The sequence below is a fragment of the Anolis sagrei genome, chromosome 2 (genome assembly GCF_037176765.1).
Source record: "Anolis sagrei isolate rAnoSag1 chromosome 2, rAnoSag1.mat, whole genome shotgun sequence".
In the NCBI taxonomy this organism is placed as follows: Eukaryota; Metazoa; Chordata; class Lepidosauria; order Squamata; family Dactyloidae; genus Anolis; species Anolis sagrei.
In genome coordinates, this window is record NC_090022.1 from 239,735,913 (window position 1) to 239,763,085 (window position 27,173).

The 27,173-nt window shown below is 37.9% G+C and overlaps 1 protein-coding gene across 2 annotated transcripts in view; it reads right to left on the bottom strand.

Moving 5' to 3' along the window:
* PRDM6 (PR/SET domain 6) overlaps positions 1-27,173 on the bottom strand; it is a 128,361-nt gene that overhangs the window by 74,015 nt on the left and 27,173 nt on the right. For both annotated transcript variants that reach the window (XM_060761965.2, XM_067465583.1), the window contains exon 3: positions 18,910-19,217. In XM_060761965.2, coding sequence (XP_060617948.1) covers positions 18,910-19,217 — 308 coding nt within the window. The remainder of the gene's footprint in view (positions 1-18,909; positions 19,218-27,173) is intronic.

The following is a 27,173-nucleotide window of genomic DNA, read 5'->3' on the forward strand; positions in this document are numbered from 1 at the left end:
GGTTCCTTTGAGGTTGAGACAGTGTGACTTTTCCAAGGTCATCCAATAGATTTCCATAGCCGAGTGAGGTCTCAAACCCTGGTCTTTTAATGTCCCAACCCAACACCTAAACACCACACTATGCTGACTTCTGGTTCTGGGTGTTTTTCTGTCCCTATTGAAATCAGTTAATTAAAACTTCCTAGTGAAGTTGTTCATCCAGAGTGCAACATCTGTATGAAACCTGGAATAGCAATAAATTTAGTTCAGAAGCAGCATGTGTAAATGAGAATTGTCATTCTTTTATGCCATTTCAAACAAAAGGAGTTAAAAGTCAAATTATTATTATTCATTCTATATTAATGTTTAGATTACATCCTCATGCACCTCAGGCATTTTACATGTATTTCTACTTCAAAGAACAACTTTAGAGAACTGGATATATTAGAAAACATCATGAGGAAATAGTTAAATATTATCTCCCCTTCAAAATGAGCTTGCCACAGATGAACACAAGATGTGGCCAAGATATTATTTTTAAAACCCTTCCTGTTATGAAAACTCTTCAACACTATCAAAACCATGTCAATAGAATTAACTCTCATCCATTATGCTCTAAAATACAAATTTGATAATAATAGGAACATGAGTCATTTGTCTGGAGGTGACATAATTTAAATTGAATTAACTGTTAAAATGATGAACATTTGAAAAATTGAGGCCTTGTGTTTTATGCTGTCACTACATTTGTTAGAAATTTCATCACCACCTGAGAAAAACTAGCGCCATTTCAGAAGAACATTTGAATAAACAATAGGTTATCCTTTATATTTCACTGTTTACATCCACAAACTTCACAGAGTCATTTATAATATTCTAGCTCTCCTTCACTTACAGCAGTGTTTTAAAATGTAATGTACTGACAGCAAAGAGGTATCTTTGTTTTTGGCACAAATATCTCCAAATAGATATGATACCAATGCTTAGAATCATTCTTCATCCCCACAATTGTTTATGTGATAAAAATATGTTTTGTATATCTTCAAGTTATGGGCCAATAATAGACAACAAGGTCTCCCAAGATCCTGGAGATTTATGACCAGTCAGACTAGACCAGGCATGGGAAAACTTCGGCCCTCCAGCTGTTTTGGACTTCAACTCCCATAATTCCTATCACCTTACCAAAAAATTGTCAAAAACACCTGGACAATACAAAACTAGATTAATAGCATCCTGACCTTTATAAAGCTATTTTCCATATACTGCCATTATAATCATTCATTTTCTATCAGTGCCTTCTGTATGGCATAGAAGTTAAGAACAAAACATTTCTTCAAACAATTAAGGAAAATATAGTAAAAGGTAACAAAACTGTGTCATAATTCTGAATACAAGTATTCATTGAGTTGTAGGTAAAAGCAAAGAGAACTATTATAATAATCAATGGAAAGAAACAGAAGGCAATAACAAAAAAATAGAATAAGAGACTTATGTGAAAAAAATCCAAGAAATCAAAACCAACTCATTTAAAATATAGTGCTGAAGGAGGGTTCTGCCAAAAAGACAAATAAATGTGTCTAAGCGCAAATGAAGCCTGATCTCTCATCAAAAGCCAAAATGACTAAACTTAGGCTGTAGTCATTCAGATACATCATGAGACAACATAACTTATTGCGAAAGGCGTCATTCGTAAAGTAAAAAAAGAGAAAGACCTCATTGCAGATGGATTAGCTCAATCAAGGAAGCTTGTCAATCCAAGGAGGGCTAGTGATGGCTGGGATTCCTACTACCCACCACTGATCATGTGAGAAACATTTTGCAGCTCTAGTTCTTGAAGTGAAACCCATGATCCAATCCAGTCCTATGAGAACCAAAACATAGGGCTGGCTATAGTCAGCCTCTATATCCACAGATTTTGTATCCATAGATCTAATCGTCCAGTTTAAAATATTGTTTTTTAAAAAACAAACAAACCCTGATTTTGCCATTTTATATAAGGGACACAATTGTACTGTGACATTGTATATAATGGAACATGAATGTCTATTGATTTTAGCGTCCACAGAGAGGTCCTGGAACCAAATCCCAGCAGATACCAAGGGCCCTCTGTAAAAGGGCCCTTGGTATCTGCTGTAACCGTGGAACAATTCCTTATAATGGCTATGTAGCTATGCATCTTTATTTATATTTATTTGCTGCCTGTGATACTTGTCTGAAAATAATTATTTTGAGGTAAAGGTCATCATTTTGTCTAATATTTTAAAGCACTAAGTTTTCAGAAATTCTGCGCTTTATTGTATTGTCGAAGACTTTCATGGCTAGAATCACTGGGTTGTTGTATTATTATTATTATAACTTTATTTGTACCCCACTAGCATCTCCCAAGGGATTCGATGCGGCTTACACAGGCCGAAGCCCCAAAAACACAATACAACAATACAATACCCAAGCAAATTAAAAACAGTTAAGCAGGAAAACAATAACAGTAACAATACAACAAGACACTATTAAAACTGGGCCGGCCGGAGTAGGGGTACAGGGTTAAAAGTGCTGATGTGGAAGGAGGGATATGGGGTTAAATATAAGTGGGGTGTGCAGTGTGCAGTGATCTTGGTTCTACTAAGGTGCTTCTAGGATTTGGTGCTGGAGGTTCCTAATCTGAAAAGGCACATTGGAACAGCCAGGTTTTCAGTTCCTTCCTGAAGACTGCCAATGTAGGGGCTTGTCTCAGATCTTTCGGGAGAGCGTTCCAGAGTCGGGGGGCCACCACAGAAAAGGCCCTGTCTCGCGTCCCCACCAAGCATGCTTGCGACGCGGGCGGGATCACGAGCAGGGCCTCTCCGATGACCGGAGTGAGCGTGTGGGTTCGTAGACAGCGATACAGTCACGCAGGTAGGGTGGTCCCAAACCGTTCAGGGCTTTGTAGGTAAAAACCTGCACGTCAAATTGGGCTCAGAAAATAAACGGCAGCCAGTGGAGCTCCTTAAACAGGAGGGTTGACCTCTCTCTGTAATGACCCCCGGTTAACATCCTGGCTGCTGCCCGTTGGACCAGCTGGAATTTCCGAGCCGTTTTTAAGGGCAGCCCCACGTAGAGCACATTGCAGTAATCCAGTCTAGAGGTGACCAAGGCATGGACCATCCCGGCCAGATCAGCCTTCGCGAGGTACGGACGCAGCTGCCGCACAAGTCTCAATTGTGCAAAAGCCCTCCCGGACACTGCCAACGCCTGAGCCTCAAGCGTGAGCGATGAGTCCAAGAGGACACCCAAGCTACGGACCTGTGGCTTCAGGGGGAGTGTAACCCCGTCCAACACAGGCAGCCACCCTATACCCCGGTCTGGTTTGCGATCGACCAAGAGGACCTCTGTCTTGTCGGGATTGATCTTCAGCTTGTTTGTCCTCATCCAGATAGACACAGCGGCCAGGCACTCGTCCAACACCCGAGAAGCCTCCTTGGAATTAGGTGGAAAAGAGTAGTAGAGTTGTGTGTCATCTGCATAGAGATGGCACCCAACTCCAAAACTCCGAATGACCTCTCCCAGCGGTTTCATGTAGATGTTAAAGAGCATGGGAGAAAGAATAGAGCCTTTGACCCCACAGGTCAAAGGCCAGGGATCCGAGCAGGCGTCTCCCAGCTTCACCATCTGGGTTCGTCCCTCCAGGAAGGACCGGAGCCACGACAGAACCATGCCCCCGAGACCCATCCCAGAGAGGCGACCCAGAAGGATACCATGATCGGTGGTATCGAAAGCCGCTGAGATGTCCAAGAGAACCAACAGGGTCACACTCCCCCTGTCCAGTTCTCTACAGAGGTCATCCACCAAGGCGACCAAGGCTGTCTCGGTGCCGTGACCAGGCCTGAAACCAGACTGTTCCTGATCTAGGTAATTGATGTCACAGCCCCAAGGACCTCCTCTATGGTCTCAGGAAGAACAAGCCTAAAAGAATCCCACAAAATTGGACAAGCAGATGCCTTGTTGTAGGTTTTTCAAGATGTATGGCCATGTTCTAGAAGCATTCTCTCCTGACATTTCACTTACATCTATGGCAAGCATCCTCAGAGGTTGTGAGGTCTCACAACCTCTGAGGATGCCTGCCATAGATACAGGCAAAACGTCAGGAGAGAATGCTTTTAGAACATGGCCATACAGCCCGAAAAACCTACAACAACCCTCTGCACTTCATGTATGATTGATTATCTTCTATCATACATAAATGGGAAATGAGGTTCTATGGTTAATCCCTATATAGTTAGAGGATTTAGTTAAGCAAACGTAACTAAAACATACATTTGATCTGTGACATAACATTTTTCTTATATCTTCTAGGGAATAAAAGGACTGAGATCAAGTTACTACACGGTATATCTATTAGTTAATTAGAACTTGTGGACAAAACAAATAAAGCATGTTATTGACTTTTATATCTTCAATCAAATAAATATTTACTACTGCAATTTACAAAAATTATTCACCTCTCAATAACAGATCACAAAGAGAATATGCAGTACAGACACTAATGAATGTCTCAGACCATCAGCAAACAAATTAAGGATGAAAGAAAAAGAAGAGCTTTCTAGCTATCATGAATGGTCTATAAATAGCATCTGAGCCTCCTTTAAAGGTATGTGATCTCTTACATTAAGAGACTTATTTCAGTGCATGATTGACCTTGAAACGAGAGAAGAGCCACAGTCGAGAGCCATCCTGTTTTACCAAACAATGAATATAGATATTCAAGTACATGCCTCTTGTCAATGATCATTGTTGGAATCTGCCTATGCCACACTGGGACAATCAATTTTGTAAATGGTTGCAATAATCAAGGAAATTGCCTAATTTATAAATCCCTGCATACAGGATTTAATGGATGCCTACGTTTTAATGCTGATGCCTTCAAAGCTGAATGAATTGTTGTCCAAGCTGTCACTGCATAAAATGATAAAAACATCCAGTCTTAGGAGTTAAATACATCTCATGGATATTCAAACCCTCCGAATATAATCACTCATTAGTGACTTCCGAGGCAGTCTTCCATTATAAAGTAGCAAAATGAATGAAGAATCAGTTTCCCTTTAAACAAAGCTCTGGTCAAAACAATGAATACAATTATGTGCTTTGGGTATTTTGCTAATATGAGAAAATCGTTACCCATAAAGTGAAATAAATACTGTCATTTTCCCTGGCAGCACTGTAGTTTGTTTTCCAATGACCTCTTGAAAAACAAGAGCTACAATAAGAGTAACAACAATTTCTCTTCCTATCAGTAAACTATCAGGCATTGACACACAAATATAAGCTCAGTGTTGCAAATGAAAATTCTGGATGAAAATATCAAGAGAGACACTTTGGAGCCACTGTGACATTTGCTCAAGGGGCCTGACATATACTGAAGGTGAGGGCCAATCTTTATATTTCATAAAGCTGTGACACCGTGCGATGTAATCGTTTCCCTTGAAATAATGGAAATTCTTATTATGACTAAAACCACTTTCTGTTATCAGCCAGCGGATACGCACATTCTACTATGGGACTCTTGCTACATATTTAGATGCAGTTCTGCATAGATTGCTATTCACAGTGAAATCTCAAGCAATTGATTTCAGCCAATGGTGGGCTGTCAGTACTTTACTTACTGCTCAATCTCACTAACCTGACATTTATGGTGTACTGATTGGCCTCTGTCAGTGGTGGTGGTTGTAAATTCACTTTGAAAAGCTTTGTGTTAACAGCCTTCAACCAGAGCTCTGAGAAGGGTATGAGCAGGCAGGCTGACAATTGCTCGACCTCCTGCCCTTATTACAGTGAGTAAATCAGGCTTTGAGCTATTAAGCTGGAGCCTGAGGCCTACACAAAAAGGATTGACATGACTAAAGGTCAACCTCTGTCACACATGTGTAACAATTTGGATAATGGAATTCTGTAACTTATCTGAGTGGGAAAGAGGAGGTAGCAACGGCTTGGAAGCAGGGCAAATGTTTGACTACATTTCCTTGTATAGCAAACGGGTAGAGATTCAAGAGCAACTCCATAACATGCTCGAAAGGAATTATCTTCAGGCTATGACATTCCACACTGTTAAAACTGACAACAAGTACGCAGGGCAAATCTACAAAATGTTTCAAACACACGAGCCTTTGTATGTCATTTCAGCACAAGCAGTGTGACTGTAATTGCTGTATGCACTCAATATGAGAGCCAATGTGGTGTAATAATTTGAGTGTTGGACTACAACTCATTATACAAAGGTTCAAATCCCTCACTTAGCCATGGGAACTCACTGGGAAGTTACATTTTCTCAATCTTTAGGACAACTCCCTTGCTACGCCAGTTCCACTGGCTGCCTACTAGCTTCCAAGCTCAATTCAAAGTGCTGGGTGCTTATCTATAAAACCCTAAATGGTTCGGGCCCAGTTTACCTGTCCAAACGAACCATCTAGGACCTTAAGATCATCCAGGGAGGCCTTGCTCTTGGTCCTACCACCATCACAGTCATGTTTGGTGGGGACGAGAGACAGGGCCTTCTCTGTGTTGGCTCCTTGGCCATGGAATTCCCTCTGTGCCCTCCCTCCTGACCTTCCGGAAGAAGTTTGTTTACTGGAAAAGACAAATTTTATTGGACCGGATTTGGACTGCTTTAGATAACGATTTTAATTGTGGTGATTTTAATCTGGCGAGTGGGTTCTTAAAGTATATTTAGAATTACTTTAATTTTGTAGATTTATTTATTATGTGTTTTATATTATGTTTGGCATCAAATTGTTGCCTGTTTGGAAGCCATTCTGAGTCCCTTCGCAGAGGTCGAGAAGAATGGGGTATGAATGTTTTAAATAAATAAAGAAATAAAGTTTTACCAAGAAAATTCTGTAACAGTTTTGCTCTAGGGTCACCATAAGCCAGAAATGACTTGTAGGCACATAACAACAATACCATCAACATCATTCTGGCATCAGACACGGAGTCTATTTTGACTATCAATACATTTATTAAACTGCTGCTATTCATTCATTTAAAATTGAAAGACAATAGAAATAGGTCAATATGGCACTTTTCCACAGGAAGTAAAGTCAGAATTTCTTCAGTATCAATACAACTCCAGATTAAAGAGCAACAATGTTTCAGGAGTTAAAGTCATGTGACAAGTGGAAAACAAGAAATGAAGATGGCCCATGCCTTGCTAAAGTTCTCTCCATGGTACATTTTTTAAAAAAAATATTTTGATATATTATCTTTCCTAATAGAAGAGAAGACAATTATGCTGGGGAAATTGGAAGGCAAAAGGAAGAGGGGCCGATCAAGGGCAAGATGGATGGATGGCATCCTTGAATTGACTGGACTGACCTTGAAGGAGCTGGGGGTGGTGACGGCCGACAGGGAGCTCTGGCGTGGACTGGTCCATGAGGTCACGAAGAGTCGGAGACGACTGAACGAATGAACAACAACAATCTTTCCTAAAACACAATCATATTAATAGCCATATGATATTTAACAGTGCAGTCCTACAAATGTCTAAACCAAACTTCCAGGCAAGTTGAGTATGGGACAGATGCCTAAATGGCTTATTTATTTGAGGAAGTTCTCCTGGGGGCTCAAGGCCTATTTCATTTGTTGGCATGATCCAATATCATACATCAATTACTTGAATTAAAATTGAAATAGACCCAATGGTGTGGTACATATTTTCCCTCTTAAAATATGCTTAGATGTTGGATCCAGATGAAATACAATACAAATACAATAAACGCAGTATTTCCTACTTATTTCTCTTTATACTAAATTTATACATTTTATATTCAAAACATGTTTTAAAACACTTATATTTCATTAAAACAAAGTTCCTGAACTGTATTTGCTTAAAGACTGTATTTATTTATTTGTTTGTTTATTTATTTATTTACAGTATTTATATACTACTTTTCTCATCCGGGGGGGGGGGGGGGGGACTCCACGCAGTTTACACATAAATAACAAAATTCAATGCCTTACATATATAAACCAAAACTCAATCAACGACATATAACTAGCATAAAATCAATAGGACAATTCACCATAAGATAAGATAAAAGATGTTTAAAACATGAAATATAAGAATTAAAACACCTAATAAAAGCATTAAATCACATTATCCAACTCAGACTGATTCATTTTATTTCCTGATTCTTTTTATTTAATATATCTTATATCCTATATAAGACACCATCAATTGTAAAATGCACACTAATTTCAGTACTACCATCACCAACAAAAATACATAAAATGCTCTCATGGTTCTAAAACATACACATTTTTTACAGATGTTTATATGAGGAGAAAGTGTGTCTTAGAATAAAAGAAATATGGTAACTCATATATGAAAGAACAATTTTCCCAAATGAAACAGGAGTGTAGCTATTTTGGGGGAGGATGGCATTAAGAATCCTGTCTTCTTCCCTATGAAATGTTCCTTCAGTCCCCTAATTTCTAGCATTGCAGAGTGAAACACTGAAAATTAGGCTTGTGCATGGATTTCATTTCTTCAGTTTCCTTCAGTACCTTCGGTACTTCAGGACTCGTAATGGTAAGGACGCTTCCAGTACAAAAACCCGTCCAACACGAAAACAAGTGGGAGCCAATCTCAGCATCTCTTCCCCTCCTCAGCATCACAGTTGAATTTTTTTTATTTTCCTTTATTTTCCTGATTTTTTTTTTTATTTAGTGGGACTGACTGGGAGTTGGGGACCTGAGGGACAGTGGGTAGGGTGTGCACACACGCATTTGGGGGCTTTCACCCTTTTCATTTCTTTTTCTCCTTCCCTTCCTCTCCTTCAGGAAATACTTCTAAAAGATTGTTATTAATAATAGTAATCCCAGCAAACAAAAAGAGAAGCCTACCTCTCCTCTACAGTAGAAACAGCTTTAAGGAAGCAAAACCCCAAACAGGAATGAGATTGTAGCTTTGCAGACAAGTGAGGAGATTTTTAAGGTAGTCCAGAGAGGATAGCTTGACTGAGCTCCAGGTCATCACTCTTCCTTCCCTGGGCCTCCTTAAAATGCATGGGAAAGCTGCTGGTGCTGGGAGAGAAGAAACTGTGTGTGCTTGCATCTCCTCTAGAGTAGAACAGCTTTACGAAGCAGTAAATCCAGTCTCCTCCTCTACAAACAGGATCCAGAAACTTAAGAGTGGTAACTCTGATGCTTTTTAAAAATCCAGTTCTTAACAAAGGATATGGAAGGGGAGCCTGTGGGAAGTCCCTCCCTGATAATGGGCTGGATAAGATGCTTTCTTAACCCTGTTGCTGACACAGGCTTCTTTGAAGGGGAAAAAGGAAAGGCTCCTGGGGGAAAGGGGAGCCTCGTAAGTTCCCTATTTCCGTCAATGAACCAAAAATATCCGTTTTTTTGAATGCTGAACAAAACTGTCCATTTGGCAGCATATTGAGGTGCTGCAAAATGAATATGGGTGGCTTCTGGTATTCAGCAAGTAGAAACAGATAGAGATTCACTCAAAATGCACAAGCTTACAAAAATAATTAACATGTCGAACTCATATTTGCTTTGTTCACATTCCCTTAGTAACTTGCACGCCTAAGCTATATTTCCAATTGCTCAACTGACATTTAAAGTTACTTTAATACTAAGAATTTGAGGACTGGAGGGAAATTTCATTGGGGATCAGAAATCTTTTTTGAGGAATCATAGGAGCAAGCAACCTGGCACAATCAAATTAATGATAGATAATCAAGCTGGTGGGGTAACCTACATTCAGACCCTCATTCCTCCCAAGCTCAGGATCAATGTTGACAACTGACCACATCAAGCATCTTCTGGATGCAGGTATATACACCAGTAGATACATTAACATAGGTATTTGCAATTCATGGGGTCCTATCTAATGGTATTTGTGTGCCTCACACATGAATGTACAGACAATGGTTGCAGTCTTGCACATGATTACATGGGGACATGCCCATTGAACTCAATGACTTGAATTCCATAAATGGAGAGATCATATTTATGGACCAGACTTTTCTCTTCCCTGTTCCTTTTCCAGCCCACTATGGTTTTTTCCATCCTACCATGGTTCTTGCTTTTGTAGCAGCCTTAGCAATGCCTCAACTGGGAATCTGTAGGAGGAAGGGGAACTGGAAGAAAACATTGGCTCATTTACATAAACAAAGAAGTAATTTAGAATCTAAGCTAATGGAATTTCTTACTTAATGGATATTAGGATTGTGGTTATTATTAGGTATGAACTCAGAAATACCTCAGATAAACTAAAATATCAAAAAACGATGTTAGTAATTTAGATTTTAAACTAGTGGAATTTCTTAATAAATATGCATGAGATATTATTATCGTAATTATTATTATTTATTAGGTATGATTGGTAATGCCTCAGATAATCAACTAAAATATTAAAAACAATGGTTGAATAGCAAACACTTCTAAGAAAATTATTAATCATTCAAGAAGAAAGTCAGAGGACTGAAATATTTCTAGCAGAATAATTTTATAGGCTTACATAAAGCTCCAAAATATGAGAAAATATATTTTTACACTAGACTTTTTATTGCACTTTTAAATGTCTGTTTTCTCATTATAGCAAGCATAAAGTGTCGCTCTTTTACTCCCTCTATTGCAAGTTATAATGCTAACATTACCAAGGTTTATTTTCAAGACAAAATTATTTGAATTTTATGAACATGACATATTTGAAACCAAGCTGACAAGTAGTCTAGAATATTAGATGATGGATTGCTGAGAAACATAATTTTCACCTTAATATAGCTATGGTTTGCACATAATTTTATCCTCTTGCACTTTCCCATATCAAAAAATTAGACTAAAATATAGCTTAGAGAATACTGAGGCACATCTATCATGGCAAGTGTTACTTGTTCTTTATTTGGGTGAAAGGTAAGGTTCTGTCTCTTTTCTGTTCCCACAGTTTTTGAAAATTAATCTACAGAATTTGATGTATCCTTAGCTTAACTGCATGGGAAGCTTATGGTTAAATTTCCCATGAGTAGATTCATAACACATCAAGGAAATGGTCCTTTCAGCAATTTTAATTAAGTCAAATATGTAGGACCCATCAGATGTAAAGATCCATTTGTAATTCTTAGACCATCTTATTTCTTCTGTAATTCTTCATTGAGGAGAACACCCTTATGAAAACAGATTGAGTTTATATTCTCTTCGAATAAGAAAAATAATCTTGCAATGTATATATCTAGAATATGGATATATATGCGTATCCCTAAGCATATGGCCCAAGCCAGAGGAAAAAAATAAAGAAATGTGCATTTTAACAGTATATTTCTATTAATTTCTATGCAAAAGTAAATATTTTTGAATTGGATACACTGTCAAAAAAGACAAATTACTATACTGTAATTATTTGAATAGGATTCAGCTCAACTTTCTATGTAATGAGTAGTTATTTTTAAGGGTTTTTTTTAATCATATCAGAAGTGAATTGGTCCCTTCTGGTGTGAGAGAATTGACCATCTGCAAGGACATAGCCCAGGGAACGCCCGGATGTGTTACCATCCTGTGGGAGGCTTCTCTCATGTCTCCGCATGGGAAGCTGGGACTGACAGACAGGAGCACACCCCATCTTGCAGATTTGAACTGTGACCTTCATTTCTTCAGGTCAGTGGTTCAGGCAGTAGAAGGGTTTAACCCATTGCGCTACTGCAGCTCCCCCTTGTTGGGGCAATAATCTTAAACATGCTTCTTTAGATTTATTTCCATTAGAATTATTGCACCTGTTAATTCTTGTAATGAATTATTTTGATTTAACCAAATTATTTCGGACCTTCCAACAGTGTGAGATACTATCATAATGCTATGTGAAATTTTCTAAGTATAGTACAGTTTTAATTAAATCTCAAGAACATATGTAATTATAGCTGTGGAAAAGAGGCAAACAAAACATCTATAGCAAAAAGGCCAATACTGTATACATTCAGATAACTATTTTCCAGCATATTTACACTGTTCTCTTTATCTTGTGCTTAATTGCATTTAATTTCTGTGGGCAACTCAGAAACGAAGCTGTGATAAACTACCACTATTGATTTCAATAGGATTTAAGCCCAAGAGATATTTCTGAAATAACTCCCTTTCACAGTGATGATCTCAAACACACTTTCTTGGATTTAATTTCCACTAAACCTATGAGGTCGTGTTACTTTAATTTCTGCTAATAATGTGTATGTGTGTGCCTTCAAGTTGCCTATCGTTCTTTGGTGACTTCATGAATTCTCTGGGGTTTTCTTAAGCAATGACTACTCAGAGGTGGTTTTGCCACTTCCTTCCTCTGAAATATAAATGAAATATGCAGCAAGTGGGATTCATTGGTGGTCTTCCACCCAACCACTAACAAGGATAGACCCTGCTTAGCTTCCAAGATCAGACAATATCGGGTGCTTTTGATCTTCCTTAGAAGAACACACTTGTAAATGAAACTTAATTTTTCAGGTCTTCCAGCATTCTGAGATGTTATCATCCTCATCATTGTTGGAATTCAACCCCACACTGCCCAAGTCCCTAGTTACGAATGAGGAGTAGTTAGTTTAGCATAGACTGAGGGATTCCCTTCCCTCCTGTCTCCTGTATAAAAGTTGGAATGTATCTATTTCTTCTCTCCTCTTTGATTCTGCTCTCATTTGGATTGGTTGTGTAGCATAGATACTTTTCTATTGTAAGCCTTTTGTCTTTGACTTCTACTTTTGCATCTTGGTATATGAGTGCCTTGAACTGCAAGAAGATCCAACCAGTCCATACTTCCAGAAATAAAGCCCGACTGCTCATTAGAGGTAAGGATATTAGAGGCAAAGATGAAGTACTTTGGCCACATCATGAGAAGACAGGAAAGTTTGGAGAAGACAATGATGGAAGGAAAAAAGAAGAGGGGCCGATCAAGGGCAAGATGGATGGATGGTATCCTTGAAGTGACTGGCTTGACTCTGAAGGAGTGGGGGTGGTGACGGCCAACAGGGAGCTCTGGCATGGGCTGGTTCATGAGGTCACGAAGAGTCGGAAGCGACTGAATGAACAAACTACAACAATATGCTGTATGTGTATTGAGATCTCTCTCTACTTGTGTGTCAGGAGAGATGCAGTGTCTTGGAGTTTTTCCCCCTCTCTCTGAGACTCAAGAAGAGATGGTGTTATAGAGTAGCCAGGGCCCAGCTCTTTACTGTGAAGTAATGTATTTATTGTTTTCATAAATAAACCTTTTGTAATTTTAAAGACTGAACTCTACATCTCTGCTTCCTAAGCTCTACATTCTTTACAACTACCTGGCACTTCACACTCTGTTTTCTGTGAGCTGAATGCTCAACCATAGGTATCCCATTTTCATATTTTTGGATGCTCTGCTGTTTTGGAGTAGTTTCCCTAAGAGAAAATCCTAACAATCATCACCCCCAAACTTTTTCTTGATATTAAAGAATAATAAGTGTCTTAACCAACACAAGCTTACAGTCTAATAGATTATTGCACATACCAGAGCTTTAAGCATCTCATGGAGAAAAAATAATACAGCCTTAAAGATCTCAAGGGGAAAGAAAGCATTAAGTCATTTTGGGCACATAAAGATTTATGGCTAACAATTTACAGACATAAAAATTAAGATTCAGTGCCTCCATAGATCTGTCAATGGAGTTGCAGCAACATTCTCATCTCAGTGCCCCAAATAGCTACAATGTGCTCCATAACACCAATGTTATGGGGGTGGGAGGAGAGAAAGAGAGGCTTAATTTGCCATTCACAGCTTTCCAGACCTTTATAACTAATGCTTTAAAGTCTGAAAAACTTCAATAACAAGAACATACAAACCATTTAAATGTCTGTATTTTACTCCTGTGGAATTTAAAGTGTGCCCTCCATGCATTCCTCAAGTCTAGTCTTATTACAATTTGATGTTAAACAGAAAGGCGAAACCTTGTGCAAGTAGATTAATTTATCTCTTGGGGGAAAACACATTAATAACTTAGATAATGTTTTCATATATGTTGGGAGCAAGTGCAGTTTCACTTCTTTATGAGGAAACACATTAAGGGAAAATTATCTCATTCTCATCAAGAAGTCTCCATTTCTGAAAAAGTTTCTGTTTTCTTTATAGGAAAGAATTGTTTTCTTTAATCCAAAATACAGAATTAGAAAGATTATTAAATTCCAATGGAATTAATGCCTGAGTTAAAAAGAGCAGTGTTTTTTTCTTACTAAACCCAGAAAGCTAGAGACTTGTTTGTGTTTGTATGTGATAGAGAGAGAAAGAAAACGGAGTTTATGCACTGACTTAAAATGGGCTCAAGCAAAATTAAAGGAAACACATATAAAATATAAAATGATTCATATTTTTGGCTTCCTAAAGAGATGATCTTTTCTGTACAACATAATAAATGACTTGGCTGATTGATAAAGGACTGTATAATTTTCCCAATGAACACCCATAGGTGTCAGGCCATGTGTGAGGTAATGGAATGATGTTTAATTGACTTCAAACCACTGTACATTGAACTGTATGGATTAGATACAAAGCAAACACTGGTGCGTGGCAGGAACTCTTGCACAGACAAGCCAAAAACATGTCCATAGTATCCAACAATACATCAAATGCAGAAGTCTCACTGTTTGCCAGTACAAAGTAAATAAAAGAGTACTACATTTGGAATGGTGTTTTATTGTCCTCTAATGTTTTTGCCTCATGCTTAGGGCCAGCCCCGCCACTAGAAAAAACAAATCCACTCTGTTTCCCTGTGAGGCACTGGAAGATGCCCCCCATCTAAAGTGACCTGGACTGACAGATTCAACTATTAGTTCAGCCCAGATTAGTACAAAGAAAGGGAAAGGACACTATCTTGCCCTTTAGGCAATGCCTTTTGCTAGTCCTACTCATACTGGAAATATTATTAAATCCAAGTTTTCAGAACACGAAAAGAATTAGACATAAGAAATTAGCTGATGGCCTTTTATTGATTTAGTACACCACCTTTCTCCCAAGAATGGGATGCAACATTTATGTGAGTTATGAAACTATTGGTAGGTTTTGGGGGTTTTTTAGAGTAGAAAGTATGGCATAAATGCAACTGGCCTACTATTTTTCTCCTTTCTGCCACATTTCCATCACATTTTCTCCTTTCCACCACCTTTTGTATCTTCTGGCTTCTTTTCTGCTGCATTTATTTCACCTCTCTCTGCCAGTCCCAAATATAGTCTTGACCTATCCTGCCTCTAACCACAGTCCAGTTTCCCTTCTACATTTGTCTCCACTAAATACTGCTTCTAAATACTCTATTTTCACCTATTATTTCTCAAAATTGTCCAAATGATCCTTACAATCTGGCTTCTATTACTTTCAGTCCTCATCTCATCCTATTTCAACCTTTCTAATCACATATTCTACTCTCCTTCAAAGCAATATTTTCCCTGTGACTCCTTGGAGTATGGAGTCTGTGGCCCTCCAGATGTTGAGGATGAATTCAAGAATGCCCACCATTGATTATATTAGCTATGGCTGATGGAAGTTGTAGTCCAATATCTTGAGAGCCACACACTCTCTATCCCTCACCCTCACTAATGATACAGTAAGACACCCATAGCTATCAGGGATATGATCCTGGACATACAGTGGAAATTCAAAGCCAAGTTGATAATAGTGAACCCCACTTATATAAGGCACTTCTACTGGAAGCATAGTATAGGATCACATTGGAGGACCTGGAAAATGCCTAGAGATAACTCCTGTATGACATTTCTAGATTTTCCAGCATGATTCTATGGCTAACTTCCAGCAGAAGCATACCATAAAGATATGTTGAGAATCTAGAAAATGCCTACAAAGAACGTATTTTTTTCAAACATGGGTAAGTGAAATCACAGGTATCAGTCCCATGAATACAAGGGCTGCACTGTATTTAGCCCCCACTTCTTTTATTCAGACTTTCTTCTCTCCACTCAATGCTCCAGATCCACTCCCTCCCCAACATTATACTGCTATGTCAAAGATGGGGGTGGGGCAGGGCACAAGAAAATAAAAACCTCATGGAACTGGGCATCTATTTCTCAAGTCTTCTATATTTACTGGCAGGATCACAGTCCATTCATTATAATGCAGAAAGCCTTGGCTTGATCTTTTGATTGTCCCTCACCTTTGCTACCTACATCCAGTACTTTTCACATAATTCTTCCTAAACTGCATTTTAAAAAATAATACTCTTCCTCTTGTGTTTGACTCTCCTGCATTGACAACTGTGGTTTTCTTTCTGCTTTTTTGTTGTCATGCCTTAGCCCAATCATCCCTGTTAAGGGAGGAGTTGGGCAATCACAGTTACGGGAATGCTATGAAGAAGAGGAGGACTACAGGGAAGACACAACACAAAACTGAGGCTTGTCTCTGACACAAGGCAGGTAGAAAAGATGGCTGAAAAATAGGAGGAAAATGACATAGAGATGGAGAGAAAGAGACAGGACAGTCAGCAATGAATAGAGTTTTATGGAGCTCTGAAGTATTAAATAAGTTGAGAGGTTAATGTGTTATCTGAACATTTCTTCAGAAATTGGTTTATTCTTTTTTATGACTGTTTCTCATTGTTCCTTTTAAGCTTGATAGCGATTCTGGTCACAACTACCAGAGAACAGAACCCACAGAAACAGAACCTGCATTGACTGTTCTACATGAGGATGATCTTGGACTGAATTCTGGGAGGAATTAGGAGGAGGAATGAGGAATGAGAGGAACCCAAGGGTTAAAACCGCAGGTTCAACTTGAAGAAGAGGTATCAATTACAACCACTGTATAGTTAACAAGAGACACAAAGTAAGAGACTCTCTTCTTTAAAATGCCTACACATCAGCTTCTTTTTTATAGCTTAGTTCTTGGCTCCATGGAACTGACAAAAGGTATAATATGCACCACATATAGACCATGTTTCTCTTTCTGCCTCCTTGTGAAAATTGACAGCGGTGTCACTTGAATCCCAAAATAACTTTGGGATTTGTATGAATCCTAGAATAGCTTTGGGATCTCATGATGTGCCCAAAGTATGACAGTCTCCATTTAGTTATATTAAAAAATTGGAATTGATTTGCTCTAGAACCCATTTATTTGTCTTTTCAGTAGCCCACAGTATCTGTAGAACTCTTGTACAACATTAGTATTGATATTAAATTGCCATTAAGGGGGAGGGAATGGTAAAGGAGGAACAAATGACCCCTACACTCCTTCCCAACTCCCTAAACTATTAAATAGGAAGCTAGGGATATTGCAGCTGAAAATGCCTTCGGAAACCATTGTCTATCGGTTTCTTAATCCAATGGACTCTTCTTTTATCAATTAAAAAAGAATTAATGTATCTTTTAGCAATTAATGCACTGGCAAAAAGAGAAAACAATATTTTGCAAGGTCATGGCGTGATTTGTCAAGTTCTGCACAGGTCTGTGTCTATATTAACTAAGTACAGAACTTTGGAAGACTAAACAAAATTGTGTAACTACTAAGGTGAGCATGAAGAGAAAACCCCAAAGTTCTAGCAATGACAAGTGGTTCACAAAGAGGGAGGGGAGAGAAGGCTTTTCTGACAGGCAAGAATTGGGAGATAGTTTTCTAAGAAGGCAGCCCAATATGAATTGGTAGAAAGAGTACTGGACTGCGTAATTTACTGCACTATGTATTATTAATATTGATTATTCAGACTACCAAAAATCTTTATTTTTCATTAAAACTGATTATATTTACTTGTCGATAATGCACATTTAAATTACAATGTAGACTAATGATAATATATAATTTTATAAGTAAGACATAAAAGGTGTAATCCTCAAGCATTTAAACTAGTCAGCTCTATATAACATCCATTCCTGTTATGCTTGAATAAAACTATGAGCAAATCTCAATAAAACTTATCTATTTATATAGGTAAAATAGAGAATGACACTCAAGTTTGCATTGGAATCCTATTACTTCAACTGCCATAATCACCAGTTGCTCAGTAAACAACGGTTCTATAATGCAGTTGTACAACTTTGTGACTAAAGACTGAGCACCCTTTATCCAGAATTCTGAAATCCAAAATACTAAAAATTCCAATTCACAAGGTTGGCTAAGACAGTGACATCTGTGATAGTTCCCAAACTTTGTTTAATGCACGAAATTAGTAATACTATCGTACATAACATTGCCTTCAAGCTATGTGTATAAGATGTAACCTTAAAAACTGTGGCATAGACACTGAGAACTGGGCCTTGAGTGCTCTAACTGGAGGTCAGTTGTGACCAGCAGTGTTGCGGAATTTGATGAGGCACAAATGGAGGACGAAAGGGAGAAATATGCTAAGAGGAAGGCATGTAAATGCTAAAGCTGACAGGGATGTGCCTTCCACCTGGAAACTGATGCCCACACTCTGGAAGAACATGCGGACCAAGAATAGGGCTCCACAGTCACCTACATATCCACTGCCAAGACACTACACTTGGAAGGCCATCATACTCGGACAATGAGGGATCACCTAAGTAAGTAAGTAAGTAAGTAAGTAATAAGGTGTATATGAAATGTAAATGAATTTTGTGCTTAGACTTGGGTTCTGTCTCCAAAATACAGGTACTCCAAAATCTGGGGGGAAACTGAAATTCAAAACCACTTTTAGTCCCATGCATTTCGAATAAGGGATAGTCTGCTCTTTTAAGAATATGCAAAGTCTATTTTACTAACATGCATTTATAGAAAGTTGATTTATTCTGCTACTACTGTCATTTTCAGACTGAAAATATAAGAGCAGACTTGACAAGGTCACTTTTAAGCTTTTTAAACTTTTAAATCAGTGGGAGCATTTGACAATTTATTTTAATTATGCATGCAATTAATTAAAAGGCATCTCATGAAAGAAAACTTGCATCTTTTGTCATACTTCAAATGCCAGATTCTTTTGAAAGGTAACTTACTTCCCAGAGGTGCTGTGTATTTCTGGTTCCTCCTGTTTGCACCTTTTCTGGCAGAAGGAGGATTCCCTGGAAAGGCCCGATCCAGGTGCCCTGCTGAATCCTCTGAGCCGCACAGATGCCATAGGCCAACCCTGGCACTGTGCTGGTGCATAGGCACACTTCTCGTGGCAGATCCCGAAGCCACTCAGGGATTTCTGGTGGAGGTGCTGCTGCTGCGGCACTACTGGTGCCAACCAGGCGCCGCAAAGAGTGCAGAGGACCATGCATGGGACACTCCCCATTACGATTATCCGCACACATATCACATCCTGTAGAGAAAAGATTAATATGTTAAAAGTCAGCTGATCACAGCTAAATGACCATCATCTTAACCCAACATGAAATTACTGTATTGCTTCCATTCTAAGACCCACTTTGTTCCCCTTATAAGGTAAAAATAAAATTTTCCCCTGACATTAAGTATAATCATGTCCGACTCTGAGGGTTGGTGCTCATCTCAATTTCTAAATCAAAGAGCCATCGTTGTCCATCGACACCTCCAAGGTCATGTGGCCAGCATGACTGCACTGAGCACCGTTATCTTCCCGCCAAGGCGGTAGCAATTATCTACTCACATTTGCATGTTTTCAAACTGCTAGGTTGGCAGAAGCTAGACCTAACAGCAGGAGCTCACCCTGCTACCCAGAGAGAGAGAGCATTATATATAGGTTTTTTTCTGTTGATGGTACTGAAATTAGTGTGTGTCTTATAATCAATGGCATCTTACAATTGAAGATATATGGTATATGACTGCATCCATCACTTTTTAAATACTGACATCAAAACAGACTAATATACTTACTGGTCGATTTTTTAAATACCTATCCATAGTTTTTTTTTTTCCCATGCCAGGAGTGACTTGAGAAACTGCAAGTCGCTTCTGGTGTGAGAGAATCTGCAGGGACATTGCCTGGAAACACCCTGATGTTTTCATGTTTTGCCACTGTGGAACGCCCTGCCTAGGGATATAAGATCGGCCCCCTCCCTCCTGACTTTTCAAAGGAAGGCGAAAACCTGGCTTTTCGAGCAGGCTTTTCCAAGTACAGCATAGTCTATACGAATCCACGGAACAACTTGATGATGAAACTGAATAATGACTTGACATGGTGACGCTCACGATAATGTTTTTAAGGCTTGTACGGTTTTTAACATTTTTAAAAAATCTTAATATTGTATACCGTTTGTTAAATGTTTTAATGCTATTTTATGTTTGTTTTAAACTGTTATAATTGCTGTGGCATTGAATTGTTGCCAATTGTGAGCCGCCCTGAGTTGCCTTTGGACTTAGAAAGGTGGTATATAAATGTTGTAAATAAATAAATAGCATCCTTGTGGGAGGCTTCTCTCATGTCCTCACATGGGGAGCTGGAGCTGACAGAGGGAGCTCATCTGTGCTCTCCCCAGATTCGAACCTCCAACTTGTCAGTCTTCATTCCTGCCAACACAAGGGTTTAACCCATTGTGTCACTGGGGGCTCCTACCTATCCATAGTGATATTACACCTTGTGAGAAGTAAATTGTCCTCAGAGTACAAAGACGCTTCCTTAGTAAACATGTTTGGGACTAATGAATGAATCTTATCAGAGAGTACACAGAAGATTGTGGCTCTCTGAGATGTGGCTAGCCATAGTTCTATTTATTTACTCCAATTTCCATAGTTCGGTAAAACTACATTTTTCTCAATTGTTATTTCAGTTACAACGCGTATTACAATACATAATGGATTTTTATTTAAACAAGAAAATGTATACAGGGTATAACAAATGTATCACATTTTAAATTAGGGAAAACATTAGTGAAACTTTAAACGGAGAAAGAGAACTTCAGAAGTTTCATTTTATCCCATTTCATGTTAATGGCTTCCACATTCATTACATGCTGTAAGTTCCGGACTTCCAAGAAAACACAGTTAATTCTCAGGAAAATATTTTGCAAATAAAAAATGAACCTCTTTGAATTAATCACAGTCTCTGGCACATTTTGCATATTATAACACAGCTAACGGTTTCAAACAACTTCAAACCAGAAATACATTCAAAAAGTAGTACTTGTTCTTCATTATTTACACAGCAATTCCCTTTGCCCCTGTAATTTTGCATTATATACATTAAGCAGCTAAAAATAAAACAAAAATATTAACCAGTTGGTTTGAGATTTGATGGTCTAAACCACAAATCTGGAATAAGTAAACAGCCTGGAACCACAGGGTATAAACCCAGCAGAACATAGACAGACTTCCTTCCTTCGATATTAATTAAACTTCAGCATAGTTTAATATTTCAAAGTGACACAAAAAGGTTCTATGTGTTGGACAGGATTACAATTCTCATAACTAAAATGTGGCCTTTACTTCCACCATTCAACAATTATGCACGCATGGCATACAGCTACCATTTGTTTATGGTACATTTCTTTTTAAGTGTTAATATATACTACATGCCCCTTTTTACAGTTATCTCCATGCACATACTGTATGTTGTCTAATTGGGTGAGATATATTACATTATAACACTAATTTAAATACTTTTTCATACTGTACTTGTTTACAGAAATACAATGCTAAGTGCTAAAAGAGAATGACAATTATCACCTTGCTCCTAAATAACCCATTTGTTGTGTAACAGGGAAGTTTGCTGTGTGAAATTGCATTATAATTTCTTTTAACAGCAAGTATTCGTGGCATGACAACAAATTCCTATTTTAAAGTATTACTACTTTCAAAATCAGTTTGATGTGGAAAACTAAACATTGTATTTGAGAAACGTGAGTCCCTAATGTCATTTGGCACGTGTAATTAATCACATATAAGAGGCCGGGTGACTCATTGGGTTAAACTGCTAAGCTGCCGAGCTTGCTAACCAGAAGGTCGGTGGTTCAAATCCACAGGATGGGGTGAGCTCCCGTTGTTAGCTCCAGCTTCTATCATCCTTGCCGTGTGAAAATATGCAAATGTGAGCAGATCAATAGGTACCGCTTCGGCAGGAAAGTAACTGCGGTCCATGCAGTCATGCCGGCCACATGACCTAGGAGTTGTCTATGGACATCTTCCGCTTAGAAATGGAGATTAGCGCCACCCCCCAGAGTTGGACTTGACTAGACTTAATGTCAAGGGAAAACCTTTACCTTTACCTTTAATTAGGTATTCTTTAATTATGATTCTTTAGATTCCAGTCAGTTACTTGGTAGCAAGTCTATATAGAGTGGTGCATGCTGTTAAATGGGTACATTCAGCCTTATAATGTGAACAGAGCCACAAAGATGCAAGGTATTTTGACTGTAGTCAATGGGGCTTAAATCCAGTTGCTGCTCCAAGTTATAGCAGACACAGAAGTGGAATTTACCTAAGTGTTGTTTTAGTCTGCAGTTGATTCAATTGGTCTACTCCAGTTAAGAGTAGCAACTGGATTTAGACCAAAGTTCATAAAGCCTGTGCATAATCCAAAACTGCATAAAGTATTTTAAATAAATCTGGAAATTCCTGAAAAAAATTAGCAAGGATCTCCATTCATGCAACAATGACACACAGAAGCTAATACTCAGTAAAGTAGTATTTTATCAATATTTCTTAACAGGGATCATCACAGTTATCCATAGCTGATTCTTATTCTTCTCATAACATCTCCCTTTCCAATCATATCTTTATGATTTTGCAGATGTAAAGAGACCAGGAAATTTCTCAATTCCCCCTTATCCACATACTATATGTCAAAATACCCAAGTAAAGATCATTTCTTTATTTTGGAACCATATTACAAGGGATGTGGTGGTCTTAAAGCACTGCGACTGCTTGTATAAATGCAAGAGAGAATGGAAAGAAAGCTAGTTTGTGGAGGTATCTTTTAAAATCTCAAACATGCACGAAATGTTCTCAGGTGAATTGCTTCAAAGTTTCCAATATATTTGGTTTAAATTGCCATGCCTCAATCCATAACTCAATTAAACCAGCTTCTCTGAACTCAGGCTGTTTTAGTTCTGTTACCTTTTGTGAGGCTATTAACAGTTTAAGGATGTAAAGGACGTAATTCTTAAAACCCTGAACTCAATGAATCTTTCATTTAAGTGGATATATGTAAGACACAGTTGCACATGCAAGATTTTAAGTAGTCTGTGGACTGACTTGAGTTTAATTGCAAAGAGAGGTGTGAAAGATGCAGCCGAGACAGGACGACAGTTTAGATAAGAAAATATCTCAACAAACTATTTGCTACTACTTTTTTCCCAAGGAGTCTAATGGGGTGGGAAGGGGGTCACCTATTGAGGCTATCCCAGAAAATGATTTGCTTTTTAGAATGAATTTTTATTATATAACAACAAAATACCTTAATGTATTTCCTTGTCCTAGCATAGTCATTTGATTTATTCCAATCTTCTTAAGAAAAATCGGTAGTAACTTTGAGGTTACACATTGCTCTGATAGCTATTTTATTTGCCTAATGCCTCTATGCTTTCCAGATTGTATTAGAAGAATTGCCACAGATATAAGCCAAAGGCTCTCCTCTATGCATTTATATTTGAATTGGAAATGCTTCATAAGGAGCACTAGCAGAATCATGATAACTTTCTAGTTCAAGAAATCACATTTTCAGCACAACTAAACTCATGTTAAATAGTTTAAATGTTAAGTTATAATTTGTCCTTATGTATTGGGTTATTGTTGTTGTTGTTGTTGTTGTTATTATTATTATTATTTGCTATTATGTAGGTATTGATTGTTGTATTCAGACATTGAATGTTTGCCTTTTTGTGATTGGAATCCGCCCTGAGTCCCTTCGGAGAGATAGGGCGGAATACAAATAAAGTATTATTATTATTTGAAACACAACAAGATGATGATGATGATTATTATTATTATTATTATTATTATTATTATTTGAAACACAACAAGATTAGTACACAGCAAACAGTCACTCTGCTGGCTGTTGTGTTGGATCACACATCAGACACTTCCAAAGTGTCTATGACCATGTGATGAATCGGCGAATGAGTGCAGATACCAGTAGAGTGGCCTTTTGCAGCTGACAGATGGTAATTTTGTCAGCTCCGATTGTGTTTATGTGCAGGCCAAGGTCTTTAGGCACTGCACCCAGTGTGCCAATCACCACTGGGACCACCTTTACTGGATTGTGCCAAAATCTTTGCAGTTCAATCTTTAAATCCTCGTATCGTGTCAGCTTTTCCAGTTGTTTCTCTTCAATCCTGCTGTCACCTGGGATTGCAACATCGAGGAGCCATGATTGTGAAGTCAGGACTAATGTGCTCCAAAATTATTATTATTATTATTATTATTATTATTATTATTATTATTATTATTGTCACACAAGCAAAAACTGTAGAACCTAGGCTGCAAATAACACCCAGAACAAAAATATTCCATCCTGCCTATATACTCTCTTTTTAACATCAATTTTCTCATATTCTACTTCATAAAACTAAACAAAAAATTGAGGAAAATCTCAAGATTTAGGAAATGACTGATCAAGATTTTAGTTACTTCCCTAGCCAGACCCCTGATTCTGGAATAATTTGTTCCCTGCTGACAATCTTTTAGATGTGTAACCTCCTCCCAACTTCCTGATTATTAATGGCTCTCTTGGAGACGCCAAGTCTACTGAGTGAGCAGCTTCAATTAAATGAAGCCAAAGACTCTTTTTTTTCCTCCAGCCAGCCAGCTTGAGGATCAAACTCTTATATTGGGCCACTAGGTATGTACCATCATTCATTTCTACAGATGCCCCTGGCTTTCAGAACATCCAATAAATATGAAGATTGGAGATGGTTGTTCACTCTAGGACTAAGCATACTTTTTGGAATATTTTCCTCCTTTATTTGCCCAACAAATAAATATAAGTGTTAATCATAAGCAAATGAGTATTTGTCATCCCAGAAGTAGTTGCCACCTTGACAGATAGAAAATTGTGTTGATATATGTTTTATATTACCAATAGAAAATAATAGTAACAACCTACTTGAGTATCTCAAAAAGAAGATATTTCTTCATACATTTCTCCTTGTTTATAATAAATATATATATATAGACAGACCAGCACGTTACTTCTATAGCCAAGACTACTATCATCTATTCATTATGTATGTGTATGTGCCTTCAAGTTGCCTGTTGACTTATGCCATGAATTTCTTAGGGTTTTCTAAGTCAAGGAATATTCAGAGGTAGTTTTGCCAGTTTATTCCTCTTAACACCTGGTAGTCATTGGCAGTACTAACCAGTGCTGGTCTTGCTCAGTTTCCAATATTTCGTGGGATCTGGTACCTTTAGAATAAATGTCTTGGTACTATACAAACATTAATAAAACATTATTAGAAGCATTTTTCATATTGTACACACACATGCATCCTTAAATATAACTCTATTTAATTCTACAATAGACGAAGCTTTTAAAAATTATCAGTATGTATCTTTTGAATATATTTTTGCTCTGATTCTGGAGCAATCATACAGGAATTGTTATTGTATTTCTTGTGTTTATAAAACCATTAATCATATTATGATTATTATACACAAATTGGTTAGTATGCTTAATCTAAATTCCAGTCCAATTAATTGGGTTAGCACCAGCTGTACACGTACATACATACATACATATAGGAGACCTATTGCATGCAATTGTAACGAAGTTAAAAACCAATCCTTCAATTCCAGTTGGTCTATCTTCCTATGATAAAGTCTGGGAAAGCACTTTAATTAGAAGTAAAACTCGCTTAATTAACTATACTATGTTTTCACCAGGATAATTAAAAATCAACACATGCATTGCATTCAAGCCAATTTAAAATTGAAACGAAAATGACCACGACCCTTTTAGTTGTAAGAAACCAGTTTCCTTTGGCGTCATTTAGATTTGGATCATATAATTAAAAGTATATAAATTCTGCAAGACTGTTTTTGAGCAGACACAAATATAATGTTTAGGGACAATATATGAATGTGTGTGCATGTTGTTATGTCATGGTTTAAAAAAGAACTGCATAAAATAAAAATAACATTCCATGTTAAATATCACAAATGGGACAAGAAGTCATCAGTTAAACCAAGACCAAAGTTATGAATGTTCTTATTTTTCCAATGAGTTGTTTTGTTAACCAGTTACATAGTTTTAGTAATAGAATTAGTTTCTGACTGTAGAGGCTGTGGCTGTAATTCAGTAATTCATTGCCCTTCAGAACAGAATAAGATGTTTGTCTGTTTTTCATTATGTGGCTCAATCAGACCAGGCAGTAAGGATAGGAAAGTTACATGGGTGCTGTACTTGGGAAGGACCAATTGTATCGTCCTTTGCATTTTGCTCAGAATATTCAGAGTGAATTATCTAAATTAGTCACTTAGGGGAACCAATGAGCATTTGTCTACATTTTTCCAAAGCACAAAAGTTAATAGTAATTCATTAATAACAAGCAACTTAATGAGATAGCTTTCTGGACTACAATAAAAGTAACATATAAACCTGTTGCATCATCAGAATAATTTGGTAAATACAGCTTACTCCCCGTTGACCAGAAGTCAAGCAACCAGAATCCTCAAGCTATTGGCAGATTTTTTTAAAAAACTAAAATTGCAGATTGCATTGACAAAATTGTTTTTAGAACATAGTAAAGCGGTGTTACCTTAACTGGTACTGTCTGATTATCCAAGCAGAGGCCACCAGGGGGCACTAGAGAGAGAAGGATTGTCTCATAATTGGGGGGGAGTAGAAGTAGGAAAACCATTCCTCCATTTTCACTGGTCATTCCTCCTCCCACCTTCCCATCTTATAAATGAGGGTTGTTTCCCTAATGGGGACGTGGGGGGGGGGGGACCACAGGACAACAGGAGGAAATGTTTTTTTTCATCCTTCAACCATCCCTGTCCCGTCCCCCCATAAATGAAACATCATTCCTCTCTAGTGCCCCCTGATGGCATCTGTCCAGATAATTTAACAGTACCCATTAACTTAAGTTTGTCTTAATTTTCTTTTAAATATTGTATTCCAATATTAATATTAAGTCAGTACAGAGTTTATAGTATGGTATAGCATGGGATATGGATTGGTAGGCCTATTTTAAAGAGTGACTTTCAAGCCACCAGAAACTACATTTTTCTGGCATCTAGCAATCCCCATGAGTGCCAGTTAACTGAGACTTTAGTTTCTTTTTTTAAAGTAATGATTCCAGGTCTCTTTCTCCCTCTTTCTCTGTCACTCCACTATCTCTACGTATATTTGTCCAGATGT